General features: G+C 37.3%; 7 protein-coding genes across 7 annotated transcripts; 5 read left to right on the top strand and 2 right to left on the bottom strand.

Annotated features, from left to right (window-relative positions):
- The first annotated feature begins 47 nt into the window (after positions 1 to 47).
- On the top strand, positions 48 to 1,477 carry MONOS_3032 (uncharacterized protein). The gene is made up of 2 exons (XM_067873002.1): positions 48 to 324; positions 392 to 1,477. Exons 1-2 carry the CDS (start codon positions 120 to 122, stop codon positions 1,321 to 1,323), a joined length of 1,137 nt encoding a protein of 378 aa, XP_067720109.1. The 5' UTR covers positions 48 to 119; the 3' UTR covers positions 1,324 to 1,477.
- Positions 1,478 to 1,523: 46 nt separating this feature from the next.
- MONOS_3031 (uncharacterized protein) lies at positions 1,524 to 2,191 on the bottom strand. Its single transcript, XM_067873001.1, has 3 exons — positions 2,140 to 2,191; positions 2,007 to 2,064; positions 1,524 to 1,937 (listed from the first exon to the last, which is right to left on the bottom strand). The coding sequence occupies exons 1-3, from the start codon at positions 2,161 to 2,163 to the stop codon at positions 1,570 to 1,572; spliced, it is 450 nt and encodes a 149-aa protein (XP_067720108.1). The 5' UTR covers positions 2,164 to 2,191; the 3' UTR covers positions 1,524 to 1,569.
- Positions 2,192 to 2,222: 31 nt separating this feature from the next.
- On the top strand, positions 2,223 to 4,944 carry MONOS_3030 (putative S-adenosyl-L-methionine-dependent methyltransferase). Its single transcript, XM_067873000.1, has 2 exons — positions 2,223 to 2,520; positions 2,567 to 4,944. Exons 1-2 carry the CDS (start codon positions 2,226 to 2,228, stop codon positions 4,732 to 4,734), a joined length of 2,463 nt encoding a protein of 820 aa, XP_067720107.1. The 5' UTR covers positions 2,223 to 2,225; the 3' UTR covers positions 4,735 to 4,944.
- On the bottom strand, positions 4,869 to 5,907 carry MONOS_3029 (uncharacterized protein; the record flags this gene model as incomplete). Its single annotated transcript, XM_067872998.1, has 6 exons — positions 4,869 to 5,053; positions 5,110 to 5,171; positions 5,220 to 5,241; positions 5,504 to 5,590; positions 5,642 to 5,688; positions 5,852 to 5,907. The coding sequence occupies 6 exons, from the start codon at positions 5,905 to 5,907 to the stop codon at positions 4,869 to 4,871; spliced, it is 459 nt and encodes a 152-aa protein (XP_067720106.1).
- Positions 5,908 to 6,126: 219 nt separating this feature from the next.
- On the top strand, positions 6,127 to 12,830 carry MONOS_3028 (putative Divalent Anion:Na+ Symporter (DASS) Family Protein; the record flags this gene model as incomplete). The annotated part of the gene is made up of 12 exons (XM_067872997.1): positions 6,127 to 6,301; positions 6,353 to 6,613; positions 6,691 to 6,722; positions 6,807 to 6,909; positions 7,055 to 7,510; positions 7,676 to 7,804; positions 7,922 to 7,958; positions 8,099 to 8,301; positions 8,511 to 8,687; positions 9,137 to 9,204; positions 9,264 to 12,026; positions 12,184 to 12,830. 12 exons carry the CDS (start codon positions 6,127 to 6,129, stop codon positions 12,391 to 12,393), a joined length of 4,614 nt encoding a protein of 1,537 aa, XP_067720105.1. The 3' UTR covers positions 12,394 to 12,830.
- A 29-nt stretch (positions 12,831 to 12,859) lies between these two features.
- MONOS_3027 (Autophagy-related protein 4 D (Atg4D)) lies at positions 12,860 to 17,614 on the top strand (the record flags this gene model as incomplete). The annotated part of the gene is made up of 2 exons (XM_067872996.1): positions 12,860 to 15,514; positions 15,679 to 17,614. The coding sequence occupies 2 exons, from the start codon at positions 12,860 to 12,862 to the stop codon at positions 17,104 to 17,106; spliced, it is 4,083 nt and encodes a 1,360-aa protein (XP_067720104.1). The 3' UTR covers positions 17,107 to 17,614.
- A 383-nt stretch (positions 17,615 to 17,997) lies between these two features.
- MONOS_3026 (uncharacterized protein) lies at positions 17,998 to 19,506 on the top strand. The gene is made up of 5 exons (XM_067872995.1): positions 17,998 to 18,200; positions 18,245 to 18,320; positions 18,371 to 18,459; positions 18,510 to 18,575; positions 18,641 to 19,506. Exons 1-5 carry the CDS (start codon positions 18,064 to 18,066, stop codon positions 18,990 to 18,992), a joined length of 720 nt encoding a protein of 239 aa, XP_067720103.1. The 5' UTR covers positions 17,998 to 18,063; the 3' UTR covers positions 18,993 to 19,506.
- The last annotated feature ends 75 nt before the right edge of the window (positions 19,507 to 19,581 follow it).

Below are 19,581 nucleotides of genomic sequence, written 5' to 3'. Positions count from 1 at the left end.
TTTATTTGAGATCAAAAATCTTTATTATTTTTTTTAAAAACATTCGCAAGCACTTGAGAACGTTCATACTTCTCAATGAAATGATCATTCTTTCGTTTTTTCACGAACTCTGAAAAAAAATGGATTTCTTGATTTTGTTTTATTTGTCATTGTTTTGTTTCTGCATTAATTCTGAAGACTGTGCAAGAGAAGGCTCCAAATGCAGAGATAAGTGTTCTATTTCGAAGTTTCAAAATATTTCACTTGGTGAATGCATTATACGTTGCCAAAATTCTTTAGATGAATGCTTAAAGCAGACATCAGCAACAAATCTTGGATTGAATTGTGTGCAATGAATGCTTTTTTATTCAACATTTGAAAACATTACTTCCATTCGCCTTTAATCATTTAGCATCTCCGTTTTCTCAAACGCCTCCTCCTTTGATGAATAATGAATCAGATATCACGAGAACAGAAGGCTATGGTTTTCATGAAGGATATGACGTTCTCGGAAATACCGTAAATGGAAAAAGTGAAATGAAAGATCTTCTAAATGAACCTCTCCAAAAATCTTCTGAAGATATTTCATTTATTCCAGTTCCTGGGATGTCTCCCTTTGGAGATAAACCACTGCATTTTGCTCCAGATGGACTTCCAGAGCCTCCTGATCCTAATTCAGGCGCCTTTGATGGTCCAATCGGGAGAACACCGGATTCAGGATTTTTTCATCAAAAGCAGGAGAGGAAAATATTTGATCATGATTTGGACATTAAAGTCCGCGATAGGCAGAAATGGGAGCATCAACTTCAAGAAGTTGGTTTGCTTTGGGGAGACGCAATGAATCAAGCTACAAAAGATTTGGCAGCTTCGCAGCCCATCTCATTCCGTCATAACCCGTCGGGGTCTGGTAAAACTGTTCCGCCGACTCAAAATGGAGTATACTTTGGATTCCCTGCAACTCAGTCGATTTCGCAAAATCAACACCGCCCTGCTGCCAATTCGGTGACCCCTCCTGCTCCTACTCGGACATATCGTTACACGCCTGCTGAAGTTGGTCCAACAGAATTATTCAAACCAATTCCTTCTTCTCCTACTCGCTTTTCTTCTCTTTATAACCCTGATTCAGGCGATCAATCAAGTTCAAGCTCAAATTCTCCATCACGCGGTATAGTTCGCGAACCTGCACCAGAAGATGTTGCCTCAGCTGTTCAAAGATCGCAATCAAACCTTACAAAAGCAGCGAAACAGCTTCCTTCTTCCATTGCGGATATTTCTGCAAACCGTTTTGCTGAGCCAGATGCAGGTGATTTGGTTCGAGTTGGAAAAGGATTTGTGATGGAATGAATTGCATTTTTATTTTTTTAATGAAACATATCATTATTTCATTTCTTGAAACATCTCTTTTTTTCGTTCTTCAATTCACTTTTCAAGCTGTCTTCACATGTTTTATTTTCGATGAATATTTTCACAAGCCAACACAGTTTTTTCAATTTTGAAATTTCATTTTTTTTTTAAATAAACATTATGACAATGATCATCTATAATCATTTTAGTCTTGTTCTGAGTTTTTAAACAATTGTTTCCCCATCTTTATGAGGATTTTTCTGTTTCAGTTATTTGAGGTGGTTGAGATGATGAAAGAAGATTTGAATAAAAAGTCTTGAATTCTTCCATTGTTGGAAACACCTGTGTAGAATATAATCGAATTGTCCAGTTTTCTTTTAGAGGAGAAATTGTATACACAGTTTTCCCGGCTTTCCAAGCAGAACAAATTTCTACAGCTGTTCCCATGCTTGCACTTGGAACAAATGCAACAACAATATCACTTTCAACAGCCTTTTGAACATTATATTCAAACACATGACGAATTTCGTCATCCTTTTCAAGAAGTTCCGGATGATCACAAATATCAAAAGTATCAACAATAACGGCTTCTTTGTCACAAGATTTTATAAACTCTTTGAAAAATAATATATTCATATATAAATAATTGTTACTTCGATATCTATTTTTGAAAAAAATAAAACCTTGCAATTCTTTGCGATAATCTTGAGAAACAAGTCCAGTATGGAGTGTTCCTTGAATCTGGTTAAAAACACCAACCAATACGAATTTTAATAACAAATTATCGGGTTTTAAATAAAGAAAAGCATATTAAACAATTCCTGCAATGAAATATCTCATGGTTAACGAAAAGTGAAAATAGTATAAATAATTATGGACGAAAAACCCACTACCCTTAACAAATGACATTGATATATAGAGCTGTTTCAAACGCAATAACTCAATATAGAGAGCATGAAGGCTCATTAAAGACAATTGTTTACACAAAAACTCCAGCATCTATGGAGAAACGAAGAAGCTTAATACTTCTACTTTGCCAACAGACATTAAAATATCAAAATGTTTTTGATCAGCTTTATTCAGAGATTTCAAGAACAATTTCTAACTTACCAAAAAGCGAGCAAGAAAACTATGCACAATTAAATAAAGAAATGATAAAACCAACGAAGGATTCAAGCTTGTATTTATTTACCTATGGTTTGTCCAAATTATTGTTTTTTTGCCTTAAACCTTAAATTCACAGAAATGCTGATGGGGCAAGATAACAGAGTGAAAAGTTGTATTATTAGGCATGCACACGATTATGGAGAACATGCCGAATTACTATTTAAAGAACCAAACAAATCTTTTGTGACAAGTGAATTTCAAAAATTTAAAGAGAAAAAGAACGCAACTACAAATGAAGAATTGCTTCCTTCAAACTTACAACAATCCTATGCAACTGAAACAGAAATTCCAGTATATTTTCGTGTCAATTCAATGAAAACAACACTTAATAATACTGTGAACAAACTGATTAGAACAAAAAAGTTTAAGCACATTCAAAGCGATATAAAAAAGCCAACGAAAAAACTTGACGAAAAAGAACAGGATTCAAAATGCCATCATAAAAACGATTTGTTTCATGAAATACTCCGCCAACCATCATCCAATTTCCCTTGCTCATTTATGATTGATCCACAAGTGTATGGGCTGCTGGTTGTTCCGCGATGGGTACTCGGAACCAGTACGTGCCTTGGCCACTCTGGGAAGCTTTTAGAAGAGATGGATGTGATTGTGCAAGATAAGGCTTCTTGTGTGCCCGCTGTTATACTCAATCCACCTCCTGGCTCAATTGTTGTTGACTGCTGTGCTGCGCCAGGAAACAAAACAATTCAGCTAGCAGAGATGGTCAGTGGTGCGAGGAAAAGAGACGAAGACGAATGGGAGAGTGCCAGTTCGAGCAAGAGCAGCAAAAGTTCATTGTCCTCTGCATCTTCATCCGCTGCCAGTTCAGGACACGTTTTGGCATTTGAACGAGATCACCGCCGGGCTGTTCTTCTGCAGAAGCGTATTTCGCAAAGCGGCTGCGATGAATTGGTTGATGTGCTGTGTGAAGATTTTTTGGATATTGATATCGCAAAAGCAGCTGACTATTTGAAACTGAAGGAAGCCGAAGAAAAGAAAGGACGGAAAAGTCGATGGACTGAAAATGATGCCAGTGCTTCAGGCGGAGATTCGGAAAGTGTTGACATGATGCCACTTTTATTGAAAGCGACACATGTGCTTCTTGATCCCTCATGCAGCGGGAGTGGGATGAAGCGTTCTATTGAGACGATGTTGGGAAGCGGAGTGAATGAAAACGAAGAGGAGGAAGCAGAAGACTCAGATGCTGAAGAAGAGATGAAGAAAGTTAAAAGAGGAAAATCAAGTAGAAGAGGGAAAAAGAAGGGACAAGAAGAAGAGGAGGAGGAAGAGGAAGAAGAAAGTGTTGATAAATTGAATAAAAAAAGAAAAAGTCAGAAGGCAGAAGACGAAGAAATACAAACAACGAAAGAAAAATCAGAGTGCTCTTTAGTCCAATCAGCAGCAATTCCTTCAGAATTCTCATCGTCTTCCAAAAAAGTGAAGGAGCTTTCAGAATTGCAGTTCTCTTTGCTGTGCCATGCTGCACGACTTCCTTGTGTTACATCGATGACTTATTCGACTTGCTCGCAATTTGTTGAGGAAGATGAAGAAGTTGTTGCGCGTTTTCTGAAAGCTGAGAGAGAAAAAGAGAAAGAAACAGCAGATTCTCCACATCCATATTCTGGGTTTCATTTGACATCTCCAAAGAACTTCAACAGACCAAAAACTTACTCACCATTACAATTATCTTCACAATTGTCATCATCATCTTCTACTTCCTCCTCAACGAGCCCATCAACAAGCCATGATGGTGCAAGTGCTATTCCACCATGGATGCTGCATGGATTTGTCGTCGATGGGCTGAGTAAGGAAGAAGCTGAGATGCTCGTTCGATTTGTGTGTCCTGCTGATCACACGAACGGCTTCTTTGTTGCACTGTTTGAGAGGAATGTGGCTGGATTAGAGACAACAACGCAACCAGTTGGTTCAACTGCATCTGATGCTGAGATTCTTGTAAAAGAAGAAGTCACATTGGACAAGGCTCTTTTGGATAAGCAATGCTCTGCCAAAGGAAGCCAGAAGGAGTTGATGAAGAGAGATCTTGAAGAGACGGATGATTCAGACACGAAAAAGGAAGAAGAATACATTCCATTCGATTCTGATACAAGACAAATGCTGATTCCACTCAAACACATTCAAAGCAGAGAGGCTCGAAGCAAGGAAGCTCCTGCAAAAGGAGCAAAGGCCGGAAATAAAACAAAGAGTTCTCATGTTCCTTTTGGAGGGAAATCCAAAAGATTCTAAATGTATTTGTCTTTGAAGTTTTTGCGTGTTGTACAGTGAATTAGAATTCAATTTTTTTCATTAATAAAATTTAGTGAGTAAATTTTGTTTATTGTTTGTATTCATTTAAAATAAAAAAAAAAATGATGTTTATGTTATTTTGTTTTTTTTACTTCTGATTTTTGTTCTGGTGATTGTTCTTTCTTTTTAAAGAAAAACAGGCCTATTTGTTCATCACGGAGAGTTTCAGTCACGTTCTGCATTGGAATCTTTTGAATGTAGAGTATTTCATTTAATTTCTTAAAAAATTCCAAATCTGATTTGGATCTCAGTTCGTAGCCTTCATAATAATACAAAAATTAATTAGTAATTTATTGTTGAAATATTCATCCAAACTTGCAATTACAACTGTTTTTGCATTCATTGCAGTCAGGAAAAATTGAGAAAGGTGTTCAAAGCTAAATAAACAAAAAAATAAAATGTTGAGAAAAACGAGAGTATCACACTTTTCATCGGAAAATTCAAAACCTGAAAAAATAATTATATCAAAATCTGGTTCAATAAAAGGTATTTTTTCCGATAATCTAAATTTCGCCGAATTTTGAAAGTTTTCAAAAGAATGGATGATAACAAACAAATTTCGTTCAATTATTCGAATATCTTTTCCTTTTACATTTCTTTTAATGTTGTCTTCAACGAGAGCTCGATGATGCCTTGCAGCACACACGGTGACTGATGCACCTGGAGAAATTATTTTTTTAAAATCCCTGAATTATTTTCTTTTGCAAACCAATAAGTGAAAGTGCGATTCCACAAACGCCTGTTCCAGTTGAAAAATCAAGAATTCGCTTTCCTTTAAAAAAGTTTAGTGGAAATACTTTTCAAAAAACAAAAAATATTCACTCAATATTTTTTAAAGAAAACAAACGTGTTAAATTCTCGAGCAAATTTAGTAGAATAAGTGTAGAATCTTCTCTATTATGTGCATGTCGTTATGAAAGTGAAAAAGATAAGAAATAATAATTTAACTTTCAAAAAGATGAACTTTGAAATAATCCGTTTCATACACAACTGCTGGATTTTCACTATCAAAAATTATGATAACGCAAGGAGCTATAGAAAGAACATTAATCCAAACCTAAATCGTTGATCAATATCCAAATCTGTTTCAAAAAAAGAAAGTGCTCTGGACATGCAAAGAATTAAAATAAAGTTAAGGGTAATCCAAAAATAAAAAGGTTGAGCTTTTTTAAAAGCGTTGCTGGAAATTAGAGATTGTTTGAATTTTTATTATATAGATTCATTATTCTCCATTAACATTTCGCATTTACATGTTGTTTGTTGTTTGGAATGTTTTATTTATATTTTTTAAATAAACATTGTTTCTGCGATCATGAATTGCAAAAACAGCCCATGAAGACCTCTGCTATCATAGGCTTCAGTGTGCAGCAGGGTGATATTTTTACTGATACTGGATTCAGTTACCATCCAGAGAAAGATGATGTTATATGTCCATGCAACCTTTCTATTGATCCTGTTGTAAGAATAGCGCTGAAATATCCTGCTACCATGATAGAAATTTATGAAGGTCTTTTTGCTGTAATTTTTTATTGCTTATTAGTTGAATTAAAAAAATCAGCTTCAATTGAATCTCGAGTAGGAAATGGAAGTGTAACCAGCATACTTACTTTTGACTCGAAAGGAAAGTTCAAAAAGGCATATCCAGTTGTTAATTCATCTTCTGGAATCCCAGAAGCAACACAAATTTATTTTGGAGAATCATTACCATTTCCTTCACCACCTCCAGATGTTCATTTTTCTTCTATTAAAGTTAGAAATGGAATTGCATATGGACTGACAAGTAAAGGACAACTTCTGTGCAGTACAACAACCACAAAAAGTTTGACATCACGTTTTAAGCCAATTTTTCATTAACAGCTATTTTTCATTTGCATTTCATTTATCTTCTCTCCTCAGCTTATACAATTTCTTCGCCTAGCTGGTCAATGGTTTCATATATCCATAACATTCTCTAATTATTTAATTGCAATTTATTTATTTTTTTTCTTTACGTTGCTTTGTGGAACTTTAAGTGCGGTCCTTTTGCTTCAAAAGAAGGTATTGTTGAATCAACTTTGGGAAAGGGAAGAGTCAAGGAATTTCATGTTCTGAATAATAGATGCTTGGTAATTTTAGGTTTGTGTACTACAATGCTTGACATATTTAGTAATTATAAACAAAATTTTTTGATCTCAAATTTTATTATTTTTTAAATATATTATTGTATTACCATTTCTTTTGTATTCTGAAATGCTCCATTTCAATTTATTGTCCTTTGAAGACAACGGAGCCGTGTTTGGATACGGTGCACTTGAAACATATGGACTTCTGAAGCCAACGCTTCCACTTCCACAACGCCCTTCATTTTCATCTGAAACACCCACTTCTTCAACTTCATCTCCTTCTCCAATGGATTCTCAAACACCTCAAATGTCATCATCATCATCCGTTTCTTCTTCTTCTTCTCCTCCTCCTCCTTCTTCAATATCATCTCTTTCCACTCCATTCCACTCCATGCCTTCTGTTGTACCAGACAAGCTTCCTCCCTTCGGGTGCATGGAGCTGACAGACCCTGTGATATTCCCTACTCCGCTGTTTGTTTCTGAGTTCTGCCGGAAAATTGAGCAGGCGTCGGGGAAATATGGACTGTTTGGGCTTCACAAGATTGTCCGCTATTTCCCTTCTGCTCGAGCATTCATTTCAGATGAAGGATTGGTCTTTCTGGATACTGTTCATTGTGTGGATATATCTTTCTTTCTTTCTTTCTTTTATTAACTTTGAAATGATATTTTTAAAATTAACTGTTCTGTGAATGTGACACAATATATGCAAAATATTGTCTCATTCATCTCTTTTATTTATTTATTTATTTTTTTCTTTCTTTCCTTTCTTATTTTTGAAGATGATGGCAACATCAACCCGAACATAGAATCACCAGCCAGGCGTTTTGTGACAGTAGTTGATCCAGAGTTGTTTGGAGGAGAGAAAATATGCGATGTGCATTTCGATGGAATGTTTGTGTTTAAATCAAGTGTGCAGAATTTTAGGTTATTTATTTGGGGATTATTATTATTCTTTAATTGAATTTGTTGTATTTCAAAACTCTTTCTATGAACAATCAATACATCCTTTTTTTAATGGCACGCAGCAACAAACAAGCTATTTCTGACAAGAACAGTGAACGAGTTTGACTTCTATTTCTATGAATGAGAAAGATGAATTTTATTAACTTCTCAATTTATTTATTTAAACTTCAATATCTTTCTTTCTTTCTTTTATTTCTTCATTTCATTTCATTTCATTTCACATTATTTTTTCCATTCAGTCCTCCTCTCTTTTTCCGCCGTGAGCGTGGCAGCACAGACCCTCCAATGGAGATCCACATGTACTACAACGAAGGCAGAGAGTTCCTCAGAGCACTCCATGCGGCTGTGCTGTGTGAGCCTATGCGCGTCAGACAGTTCCCTTTCTCTGACGAAGAAGTCAAAGAGACTGTTTTGGTCGGAGGTTACTTCTTTGTGCTGATGAGTATGATGTGGGAAAGAGATGGGGAGGAGGGGTGGGAAGAGTTTATGATTGCTTTTTTTATCATATGGAATTTTTGAACATTTTTTTTTAAATTTTTTATGGAATATTTTTTCTGAACAAATTTTGAGATTTATCACATTATCTTATTCATTTTCTCTTCATTTATTTTTATTTAATTTAATTTGCCGAATTGTTTTCACTCAATGAAGACGATGGTCGAGTGAATTGCATCAATCTTGAGAAGCAGTTTTGCCAAGATATTACTCCTTTTATTTTTGCATCTGAGCCAAAGCCATCCATTGAATCTATGTCAACACCTTTATCATCATTAACAGACTCTTCTTCCTCACCAACAAATTCGATGATTCCTGCGGATCCTACTTCGCGTCCTTTCCCAAAAATAACATTCATTCGCTATTTCAAAGGCATTTTATATTTTGGTAAAGCAGATTGAAATTATTGAACATAATTGCTTCAAAGCCTTTTATCTGTTACATGAAATGATGAAATCTTAGAATCAAAACATTTCAGCATCTCACTTTTATTTATTTTCATTATGAATATTTATTTTTATTTTCAAATTTGCTCCTGTTCATTTCCGATTTTATTTCTGATTAAAATTCAATTTTAATTGGATCATTTATCCATAATTCTAATAATCATAACTATTTATTGGAAAGGGGCAACCAACTTGACGATTTCCCCAAAGCAATATCCGACTTATTTCTTAAATAAACGATAAAGTTTGATCATCTTCTTTTTGTTCAATTAGTCATTTAATCTTTATTGGATTTAATTCTTTTTAATTTTCAATAATTTTATTTTCTGAATTTAGCTGCCATGAAGTTTAGCAGACAGTTGTCATTTATTCAAGTCCCTAAATGGAGGCAATATTATATAAATGTTCAAGCTTTTAGTTTTCAAGATATTCTATTATTTTTTGTTTCTTGTTTTTGATGCAGTATCGTGGATTAAAAAAGTCTATGAAACATATATTTGGTCCATATTTGAATCCTCGCTTGATACCACCCAAAGACCAGGGAGAAAGTGAAGTTTCTCCAATTACGCTTCCACGAATTAAGAGTAACTCGAAATTTGCAAATGCAGATTCAAAGAAATTATTTCCAAATAATCAATCAATTCTTGATTTTCAAGCTGCACCAGCGATTGAAGGAAGTTCGTCTTCTTCGAATTCAGCAGATAATGATAGTCTTCAGATGCAATCACTTAATGAAAGTAAACCTTCTCCAGAAATCTCAATTCTTCAGCCAATTATTGTAACTTCTGAAGATTCTGATGACAATTCATCGAAAGAAGTTCCAGATGCAATTCCCCCTACAAAATTTCAAGATCTTTCAAAGAAAGATGAGATGGAAACAATGCAATCTTTTCCTCCTTTGTGCTCAACGGAATCTCCAGAGGCTTCATCATCATCTTCAGATCAGCTGCCAATTGAAAATGAAAGCGCTTCTTCTTCGTCGTCATCGTCATCCTCTTCTACCGATTCAATTTCAGGTGATCCTCCAGAGTCTCCGCAAGTCACACAAATTACTTCGACAAAAGCATTTTCCATTTCAGCTCAAACTGCTTCGAGTCCAAATCTTTTATCCAACAAAAGTCCAACAGCTGTGCCTTTGTCTCCGTCATCCTCGTCAATGCAATCATCGCTATCTTCTTCCCCATTGTCCATGTCAGCATCATCCTTATCCCCTCAAATAATGATGATTGCTATGCCAGGCACATCTGCCAAAGTGAAACCACTCAACAAGCTTGTGGAAGAATGGGCAGCGTTGTACGAAGTGGAATTAACGAAAGTGGTGAGTTTTGTGAAGGAAGAGTACACGTCTGTGTACAACTCCATCACAAAGATCGAACGGAAGACAGATGCGCTGCTGGTGACACAAGGCGCAGCAGTCGAACTGAAGCGAGATTTTTTGGATTTGTCGGTTGAGGTGACAGAGTTGATGCACTTTATTCATGTGAACAGCGAAGGATTTCGGAAGATTCTGAAAAAATTCGCTAAAGTTGTGTCTGTGGACGATTCAGAGGGTAACATCCAGTCAAGAGTGGGGAGTGAGAAGCAGAAGATGGAAGATGCCACTGCGCATGTGATGAAAGGGCTGCCAGACATGTTAGCAACAGTCACTCGAATAGAAGAGCTGTACATTTCCACCTTCTCACATGGAAGGTTTGCGGGTGGCGGGGTGGAAGAGAAGCGGCTTGAGATTGAAAAGATGAAGCCGAATGAAAGAGAGAGGCTGCAGATGGAGCTGCTGAATGAGATTAAGATGTCTACAGAGGCACAAATTGCGTGGAAGAAGAACACGATTCTGGGGGAGTATGTGACGCACCAGCAGCGTGCTCAGCTGCCAGGGATGCTGCAAGGCGTTGGGGCAGCAGAAAGCGGGCCGGTGAGAAGAGGGGCGCTGATGGCAGGGGACGAGATGAGACAAGACAGGGCGATCAGAACAGGAGACGACTTGGAAGACAACGAGGCGAAGAAGCGGGCGCAGAAGGAAGAGATGAATGCTGACCATTTCCCAGTGAAGTGGATTCCGGTGGTTATTTCGCTGGTGATTCTGATCGTGTTCTGGGTGGTTCCGTGGAGCGAGGCAATCTATCAGGAGATGCGCTGCCTGGGGCTGCTGCTGTATGCAGCGTGCCAGTGGGTGTTTGAAGCGATCCCGTCATACTGCACAGCGCTGTCTATCCCGATCTTTGGCACATTCATGGCAATCACTGGAAATGGAGAAGATCCGACGGAAGATGCAAAGAATATCATCAAGTCGACAATGTCGAACACGCCGTGGCTGGCAATTGGTGGCTTCACAATTGCGCTGGCGATGAAGCACACAGCACTAGATGTGAAGCTGGCATCGTTCATCCTGTCATTCAAAGTGACACGCAACCCTTACGTATTTATGGTGCTTGTGTTTCTGATTGAGTTTCTGTTAACCATTGTGATCTCCAACATCTCCTCAACAGTGCTGGTGATGTCGATCATTCTGCCTGTCCTGAGAGAAGTGCCTGCGCGTGGCGGCTTCAGCAAGGCTCTTCTGTTGGGCATCGCAATGTGTGGCAACATTGCTGGGATGACCTCACCGCTGGCGTCTCCGCAGTCGATGATTGGCTTTGAGCAGGTGGAGATGGTTGTGCCGAACACGCGGGTGAGCTTCGGCACGTGGGTGCTGGTGGCAGTGCCGGCAGCGCTGGTGATATGTGCAATTGGATATGTTGTTCTGATCTTTATGCACCGCCTGGACATCAAAGAGGTGCCGTACACGCCAGTCAAGCTGCGGTTCCTGAACTGGCGGCAGTTTGTGGTGGCGTTTGTGTCTGTGGGGACGATCATCTGCTGGTTCATTCTGCCTGACGTGAGGCAGCTGGGCAACGAGGCAGTGATTGCGCTGATCCCTTTTGTGGTGTTTTTTGGGTTCAACTTGTGCAAGCGCTCAGATCTGAGGGAGCTGCCGTGGAATATGATTCTCCTTGTGATGGGCGGGTCAGCGCTGGGCGAGGTGATCAAACAGTCGCATCTGCTGGAGATGATTGCGGGTTGGTTCTCAGGTGCCTTCTCCACATGGGCGCTGTGGGTGAAGAGCATCGTGCTGACACTGGTGGTGGAAGTGGTCGCGATTATTGTGTCGCACACGGTGTCGGCGATTGTGTTTCTGCCCATCATTGCACAGATCATGATGGTGTCTGGTGGGCATGTCGAACTTATAGTATGTATATTTATGAATGAAAATATATATGTGATTTTTTTTTTTATTTTTGAATATTGAATTTTAATAATTTCTCTAATTTTATTTAATTGGTGATTTTTTTTTTGTTTATTTTTTATTTCCTTATTTTGTTTGTCTTCGTATGAATATGAATTAGGTTATGAGTTGTTCTCTCATTATTTCTGGCCCAATGATTCTTTCAATTGCATCGTTTCCAAATATGTGCACTTCTGCAATTGAAGATAATCACCGTATTCCTTATTTAAAATCTTCTGATTTCTTAAAATTTGGTACTATTGTTTCTGTTATTGCTTTCGTTATTGTCAATTCTATTTCATTTGGAATTGGATATGCTTTGAAATTTTGAAAAATATAAGTTTAAATATTTATGTATTTATATATTTACATATGTGGGACGAAATTTTTGGTTTTATGAATTTTGTTCCTCACAAAATTTTCTTATATATTTCTCAATTTATCAACTTTTCTTTATTTTTTTTGCAAGCGAATGTGAGATTTAATTTAATGTAATTGCAGTTAAAGATTGGAACAAATCGTTATCTTTTTCATAAATGCAAGAATTTTGTCCCTTATCTTTATTGCTGTTTACTAGTATTTTTTTATTTACTGCTGATAGTTTGTTGTTTTTTTGCATTTCACTTCAAATGTCAAGTTCGTTTTTTCGTAATTATTTTTGCGATATATAAAAATTTATGTTAAGGTTAGATCAGTTTTATTCATTATTCGTTTTTCTTTTTCAAACTAAAGCATTTCATTAAATAGAAATTGCTCAATTTTCAGTTTATTTGTTTGGTTCATTTATTTTACGTTGAATGTCCCAAGAACCACTTTGGCTTTTTGGACACTGCTTTCCCATTCCAGAACCACGTCTATGTGGCCAATCATTGAGTGATTCTATGCAAATCCTTGAACAGTTTGATAGAGACTTTAAGGCGCTTACTTGGTTCACGTATCGGAAAAATTTTAAACCAATTGGCACAACAAATTTCACTTCTGATAAAGGTTGGGGATGCGTTCATAGAACTTCTCAAATGATGTTTGCTGAATCAATGAAAAGAATAGCAAGATTCCAAAATCAGAATTTGAATCCCAATGAAGAGTATCTCATCACGCAAGATATTATATCTCAGTTCTTCGATGAAGATGATGCTCTTTTTTCAATACATAACATCGCTATGAGAGGAGAGAGATATGACAAAAAAATAGGCAAATGGTTTGCGCCCTCTGATGTTGCAAATGTGTATGCAAGTCTTATGAATGGCATTGACAATTCTCAATTACCAATTGTTGTCCCTTGCATGAACAACACAATTGTTATTTCAGATGTTTTCAGAACCCTTTTCGAAGTCTCGCATTTCCGAAGAGCTATGAGAAGGGCAAGACTCTCAAAATGCCCTGTGGAAAGACCATTGGACAAATCATTAGAATTAATTGTGAGCAAATTTGATTTATCGAGCTCAACAATGGACAAACATTTTCGAGAGAAAGTGAAGCAATACATGCTTCTTTCACTAATTTCCGATTTTAAGTATCCTTTTTCTCCAACGCCGTTTCATATTGCGAAACATTTAATGAAGTCGTGCCCCTTTACGTCATTTGGAAGTGCTTCGATTATGTCATCCTCTTCTGCTCTTTCGGAGCCATCTTCATCACCATTTTCACAATCATCAGAGGATGCTGCTGTGCGAGGCAATCTTATTGATCCTTTCGTATTTGAGCAACAGCTTGCAAAAAGACGACTATCTGCTTGTTCAGATGATGGCTCGTCTGCACAAGTGTATGCCTGTTTCCCACCTTTAGCTCCTCCCTCTTTGCCGTCTGTTCGCAAAGAGCCACCGCCGAGTCCTCCGCCGTCTGTTGCAAGGTCTCTGTCTATCTTCAGCAGCCCTCTTCACACTGAGGATTGTGGAATAGAAAGCAAAGATGCTCTATCAAAAGTAACTGAATTTCAGGATGATAAGCATGAAACTGAAGTGAAAGGAGCTGAAGGCAGCAGAGAAGAAGTTGAGGAGCAGCTGAATGAAGGCGAATGGGAGAACGAATACTGCGATGTGAACGACGTGTCGCAGGAGGATGTGCAAGGAGAGCTGAATAAACGAAACTCACTGAAGCACCAACTAGTCAGAAAGAGGATTCAAAGGATGATGAAACGCGATAGCAACAAGCAAAATGTGAGTTCTTATTCAAATCAAAACAATTCTCCGAAACTTTCGCTTACGCATTCGCACTCTAAAAGTTCTTTGGATTCTGACTCATCTGATCGGTCGCCTTCTTTTTCTTCTGAGTCTCCTTCATCAACTCCTCCGCCTTCTCCGCTGTCTCACTCGCCTTCTGTACAAAGCGGGAACGATCTGTTTGATGGTGACTGGGAAGATGCACAGGCATCCTTTCAGAAGTTCAGAAGAACGTACAGCACATTTTCACCTTCTCCTTCTTCCTCTTCTTCTTCATCTTCTTCTTCCTCCTCATCTTCTTCTTCTTCTTCCTCTTCCTCACTCCCAATGTTCACTCTGCCATGCCCGCAGTGGATGTTCAGCCGCTCCTCATTCCTTCCTTCTCCTTCGTCTTATTCTCCGCAGCTGTTTCTCCCGCGCCGGCGGCGACTGTCTTCGGTCTCTGAAACATGCTGCTGCAATGCCACTTTCGAGTCATTGACTTCTTCTCCTTCTGACCTCTCAATCTCTCCTTTTGCCTCTCTGCAGCACAGCATAGCATCATTCAAGCAGAAGGCACAGCAGAATAACCCGTTTGCGTGGAGCTCTTGTTCGCTTTCTGCGATTCAGTCGGCTTGTTCTTCTTCATCTTCCTCTTCTTCTGCTGCTGCTGCTTCTGCTTCTGTGCGCTTTCCAAACACAGCTTCTCAGAAAAGTGCAATGGATCGTTTGAACATTCCTATCTTTGCTCGAACTTCAAAGAAAAAGACACATCATTCACTTCACCAGCATCCTCCTCCTTTTCCTCCTTCTCCTCTCTCTGACTCTTTTGACAGGTATACTCCACAATTAGCACAATTGCCATTCAATTCAGAACACTCAAATTGTTCACAGTCTTCTTCAGCTGCCAAAGCAAAAGAATCAGTTTGTTCTTCTTCGCCTTCTTTGAATTCATCAGCTCAGCCATCTTCAACACAATCAGCAGTACCATCATTGTCATCTTCTTCGACTTCTTCATCTTCTTTTAATCCACTTTCAACATGTGCATCATCTTTTTCCTCTTCTTCTCCATCTTCTTCATCTTCATCTTCGTCTTCTCCTCCTCCTTCTTCTTCATTAAATTCTCGTTTAAGTTCATCCAACAGAAAGAAGTTGGAAAAGCCATCTTTATTTCATGAGATTCCGTATTTATCCAGTTCCTCTGATCTTTTCACTTCGCCATTTTATTTGTCTCCTTTCCCTCCTCTTCTGCTGCTGCTTCCAGTCAGACTGGGATTAACTACAGTCAACATCGAATATTATGACACTATCAAGGTATGGCTATCATTTTTCCTCGGTCCATTGAAGCATTTGTTGTTTAAAGAAAAGAAATATAAAAATTGATTGTTTTTTTCAAGTAAAAGATCGTTGTCTTGTTTGATGAAGTATTTGAAAATATTTTTCATCTTGTATATTTTCACAAGTATTTTCTATATAAGTTTTTATCAAAAATTTTTATTTATTTATTTTACAACACAATTGTTATTCGCATCCTTCATTTCATTCAGTTGTGCATATCCCATCCTTCATCCGTTGGAATAGTTGGAGGCAAGCCGCGCTGTTCTCTTTGGTTTGTTGGGCATCGTGGCTATGACTTGTTCTACCTCGATCCACACACCACTCAGCAGGCTGTGACGAAGGAGAGGGTGATGAGGGAGTGGATGAGCGAGGCACAGAAGATGAGCGATGGAAGAGGAGAGGGTGCAGGTGATGGAGCACCGCTTTCTGCATCTTTATTGTCTTCTTCTGTTTCTTCCTCTTCCTCATTCTCCCCTTCTTCTTCTTTTGTTAATCAAAATTCTGGTTCTTTTTCTATTCCTTCCTCTTCTACTCCTTTCTCTTCTTCCTCAGTCAAAAAGCCCTTCCGTGAGCTGACTGAAAAGGAGAAGCAGCAACAGCAGGAGATGCGAAAAGCTCGTCTTCTGATTGAACTTGACCTGAAAATGGAGATTGCTCCTTCTTCTCTTCTGAACAGCAGCAGCAGCAGCAGTGGAAGCAGCGGGGGAGGAGGAGGAGGAGGCGAAAGTACAACTTCTGATTGGTTGAGTGCGAATTCTCATTCAACAAAGAAGAAGTCCTTTTATTCTCCTCCTGTGCCTGTACAGCCTCCACTTCCTTATCATTCTCTCGCACAGCAGCCAAATTGTGTTCCATTGCAAGCTCAGCATCAAACGAACACACAGACACTGCCTCTTCTCAGCCAGTCCAGCTGCTATGCTCCTTCTCCACCTCCGCCTTTTTATGCTGCTTCTCTGCCAGCTGTTCAGAATCCAACGATTTGTGGAGCTAAGCAAACTCCTCAGAACTTCTCTGTTTCGAACACTTTTCAGACAATGCAATTGAACAATGCTTCTTTGGTGAATCAGACTGTGATGCCGTCGTTGAATACATCGAACCCACTTTGCCCTTCGTCTCCTGCTGCACCAGATGCAACAACAACATCATCATCATCATCTCTATCAGCCTCTCCATCAAATACATTAACAGCTACTACAGCCTCAACATCCACACAAACTCCATTTCCTTCAACAACGTTGCCAACTTCACAGCATTCATCCAATACAAACACACATCCTGTTGCTGAATCTCCACCTCCTCCTCCACGTCTGTGTGGTCTTCCTCCTTCCATCTTCTCCTCCTTCACTCCGCAGCGGATCCTGAAGATGCCTATTTCTGAGGTCGATCCGTCGATGCTGTTCTGCTTTCTGATCCTGTCGCAGACTGATCTGAAGTCACTGGTGATGTTTCTGCGCGAGCTGAAGGAGCCGATCATTTCTGTTGTCCAGGCGGATGACATGTGTGAAAGTGGAGATGAGATCATTGAGCCTGCAGAGGAGGACATCATCATCTTGTCAGAGGAGGACTGAGCTGGTGATATGGGAAGTTGTTCTTGATTTGGATATGTTAATATTCTTTTGTTGCTTTTTTGTTTTTGTTTTTGTTTTTGTTTTTTTTTTTATTTTTATCTGCATTTTTTAAATTGAATAGTTTGTGATATTGATTGTTGTGCATTATAAAATACAAATGTTCTGTAGCCAATCTTTTTAGTTGGAATTTTTTTTTTCTTTTTCTTTTCTTTTTGCATTATTATTGTTATTGCACTTTTGGCGTTCATTTCAATAAGTGGTTGGATTTGTATAGATGTTTCTTTTTGTTTCTGAAAGATAGTTTGTCATCCGAAGTTTTTTTTATTATTATTTCTTTTTGTTATTGTTATTATTATTTCAAATTAGTATTGCGCTATTTCATTATTTCAATGAGTGTTCTTGTTTGAATGTCAGCTGATTTTTTTGGGTCAGTCTTCGGTTTATTTTTCTTGAAATTGACTTTCGTTTTAAAAAAAAAAATTAATACTTTTAAAAATTGAAATGTTTTCATTTTAATAACTTGTTTTAAAACTTTAAAAAAAAACCTGGTCAACTCACATATCCCAAATGGAGCATTGAACATTGAAACAAGAGAAATATTTTTGTTCTTATTCCAAAAAAGAAAGAGTTTTTATGAAATTTCCCAAAAACAATAAAAGAAAATAGAAAAGTGTATTTTTTCATTAAATAAGTGATAATTGTTATCGGAATTGTTGTGAACGAATATTACAAAAAAAAAGAAATATTATCTGACAGATAAAAAAAGTTCACGTGTTTTCTTCCAAAAATTATCCCATAAAAACACAAATGTCAATTATTAGTTTTTTTATTAAAATAAAGAACCTTTTGCATTTATTGTATTATGTAACTGTTTTAACTACTAAATGGGGACTATTGCTTCCGTTTTTGGATCCAAGAGATATATATGATTGCGGATCTGTGGAAATTCTAAAACTCATGAGAATAAAAACCTATCGCATGGGAAAGGAAAGACAAACAATTGATAATTTCAATGGAATAATTGTTGCCTCTCATAAGGGATGGGCAGATTTTTTCATACAAAGTGCAATGGCATTTCCTTCTTGTATTTGCAGGTTTGCTCATTTTTGCTTTTTGTTTGTATTAAACAAATTTTTAGGCTTGCTGTAGCTTTGGTAATGCCTCTTGGTGCTCTTTCCGCATATCTTGGTGGAAACTTACTTTTTTTTAGAAGAGTTTGTAATTTTTAATTATTTTTGAAAAGTTTTCAAATCTGTTAAATTAGAGTTCGCCATCAAAAAATCAAAATATTGAAGAACTTAATCAAAAAATGCAGAAAACTGGTGAAAGATATAAAAACTGCGTCGATTCAATGTATGATGATATGTTTTATTCATTTGCGCTATATTCAAAAATATGATCAGAAATCCACGACTTCTTATTTTCCCCGAGGGTCACAGAAAAGCTGAAAGGGTTATACAGCGAATTAGGTAATATTTTTTTAATTTTGTAATTATTTTTAAATTTATTTATTTATTGTCAATAAATTTTTTAGAACTGGAACATTTAGAATTGCTTACCAACAAAAAATTCCTGTTATGATCCTTCCATGTGAAGGAAGCCAAAATATTGTGCGAGAGAAAAAAATGTTTATTCATTCGGCAGACGTCAACATTGATCCCGAAGCACTTCCAAATAATATTATTGAAGGAGTTGGGTGCAATGATAACAAGAGATTAAGAGGAGTATGTGTTTTGAATTGCAAAGAGATTGTCGATCCAACGAAATTTAAGAATTGGGAAGATTTTTACGCGGAGTGTGATAAGCTGTTTCGGGAAGGATATGACGAAGTTTGTGGAATGTATGACCAAATAACAAAAGACACAACTGCAGCTATTCTTGAATGAGAACGAAAGAGGAGTAAATTAAAGTATTTATTCGAGAAGAGAGAAACAGATTGCATAAGTTACGCTTGCTTCTAAAGAGTCATTTTCTTTTCTTTTATATTTTATTGTGTATTTGAGTCTTCGACAGTGGACATATTGAATAATGCACAAATAATTATTTATTTCTTTTTGAAATTTGTGTAGATTTTAATCCAAATTTTCTTTTTTTTAATTCGTTTTATTACTGTGTTGCTCTTCTTAACTACTCCCACTAATGATACTCTTCTTTCTTTTTCTTGAAATATTGCACTCTTCATTTCATAGCAAGGCCTTCCTGTTAACTTTTGAAATTTTTTTTTTTCTGAGTAAGTTATAAATCAAGTACTTATTTTGTTGATTTAGTGTTTATTTTATTCTTTCATGAATTTTTATTGGTTTCTTTGTGATTAACAGTATCTTTGAAATGTTATTTAAACATCACTTGAAATTTTTTGATAATTCTGCATTAAGATTTTGTTTTCATCAACTCCGTTGAATATATTGTTTTTTTCTTTCTGAGATAAATGGCCAAGTTTCAATTGTTGATGGTGAAATGGACAATTTTTTTGAG

This window comes from Monocercomonoides exilis (assembly GCF_001643675.1).
Source record: "Monocercomonoides exilis strain PA203 chromosome Unknown scaffold56-565389, whole genome shotgun sequence".
Taxonomy (NCBI): domain Eukaryota; phylum Preaxostyla; order Oxymonadida; family Polymastigidae; genus Monocercomonoides; species Monocercomonoides exilis.
Note: the sequence above shows the minus strand (reverse complement) of the source record. Positions and strands in the feature narration are given on the sequence as shown.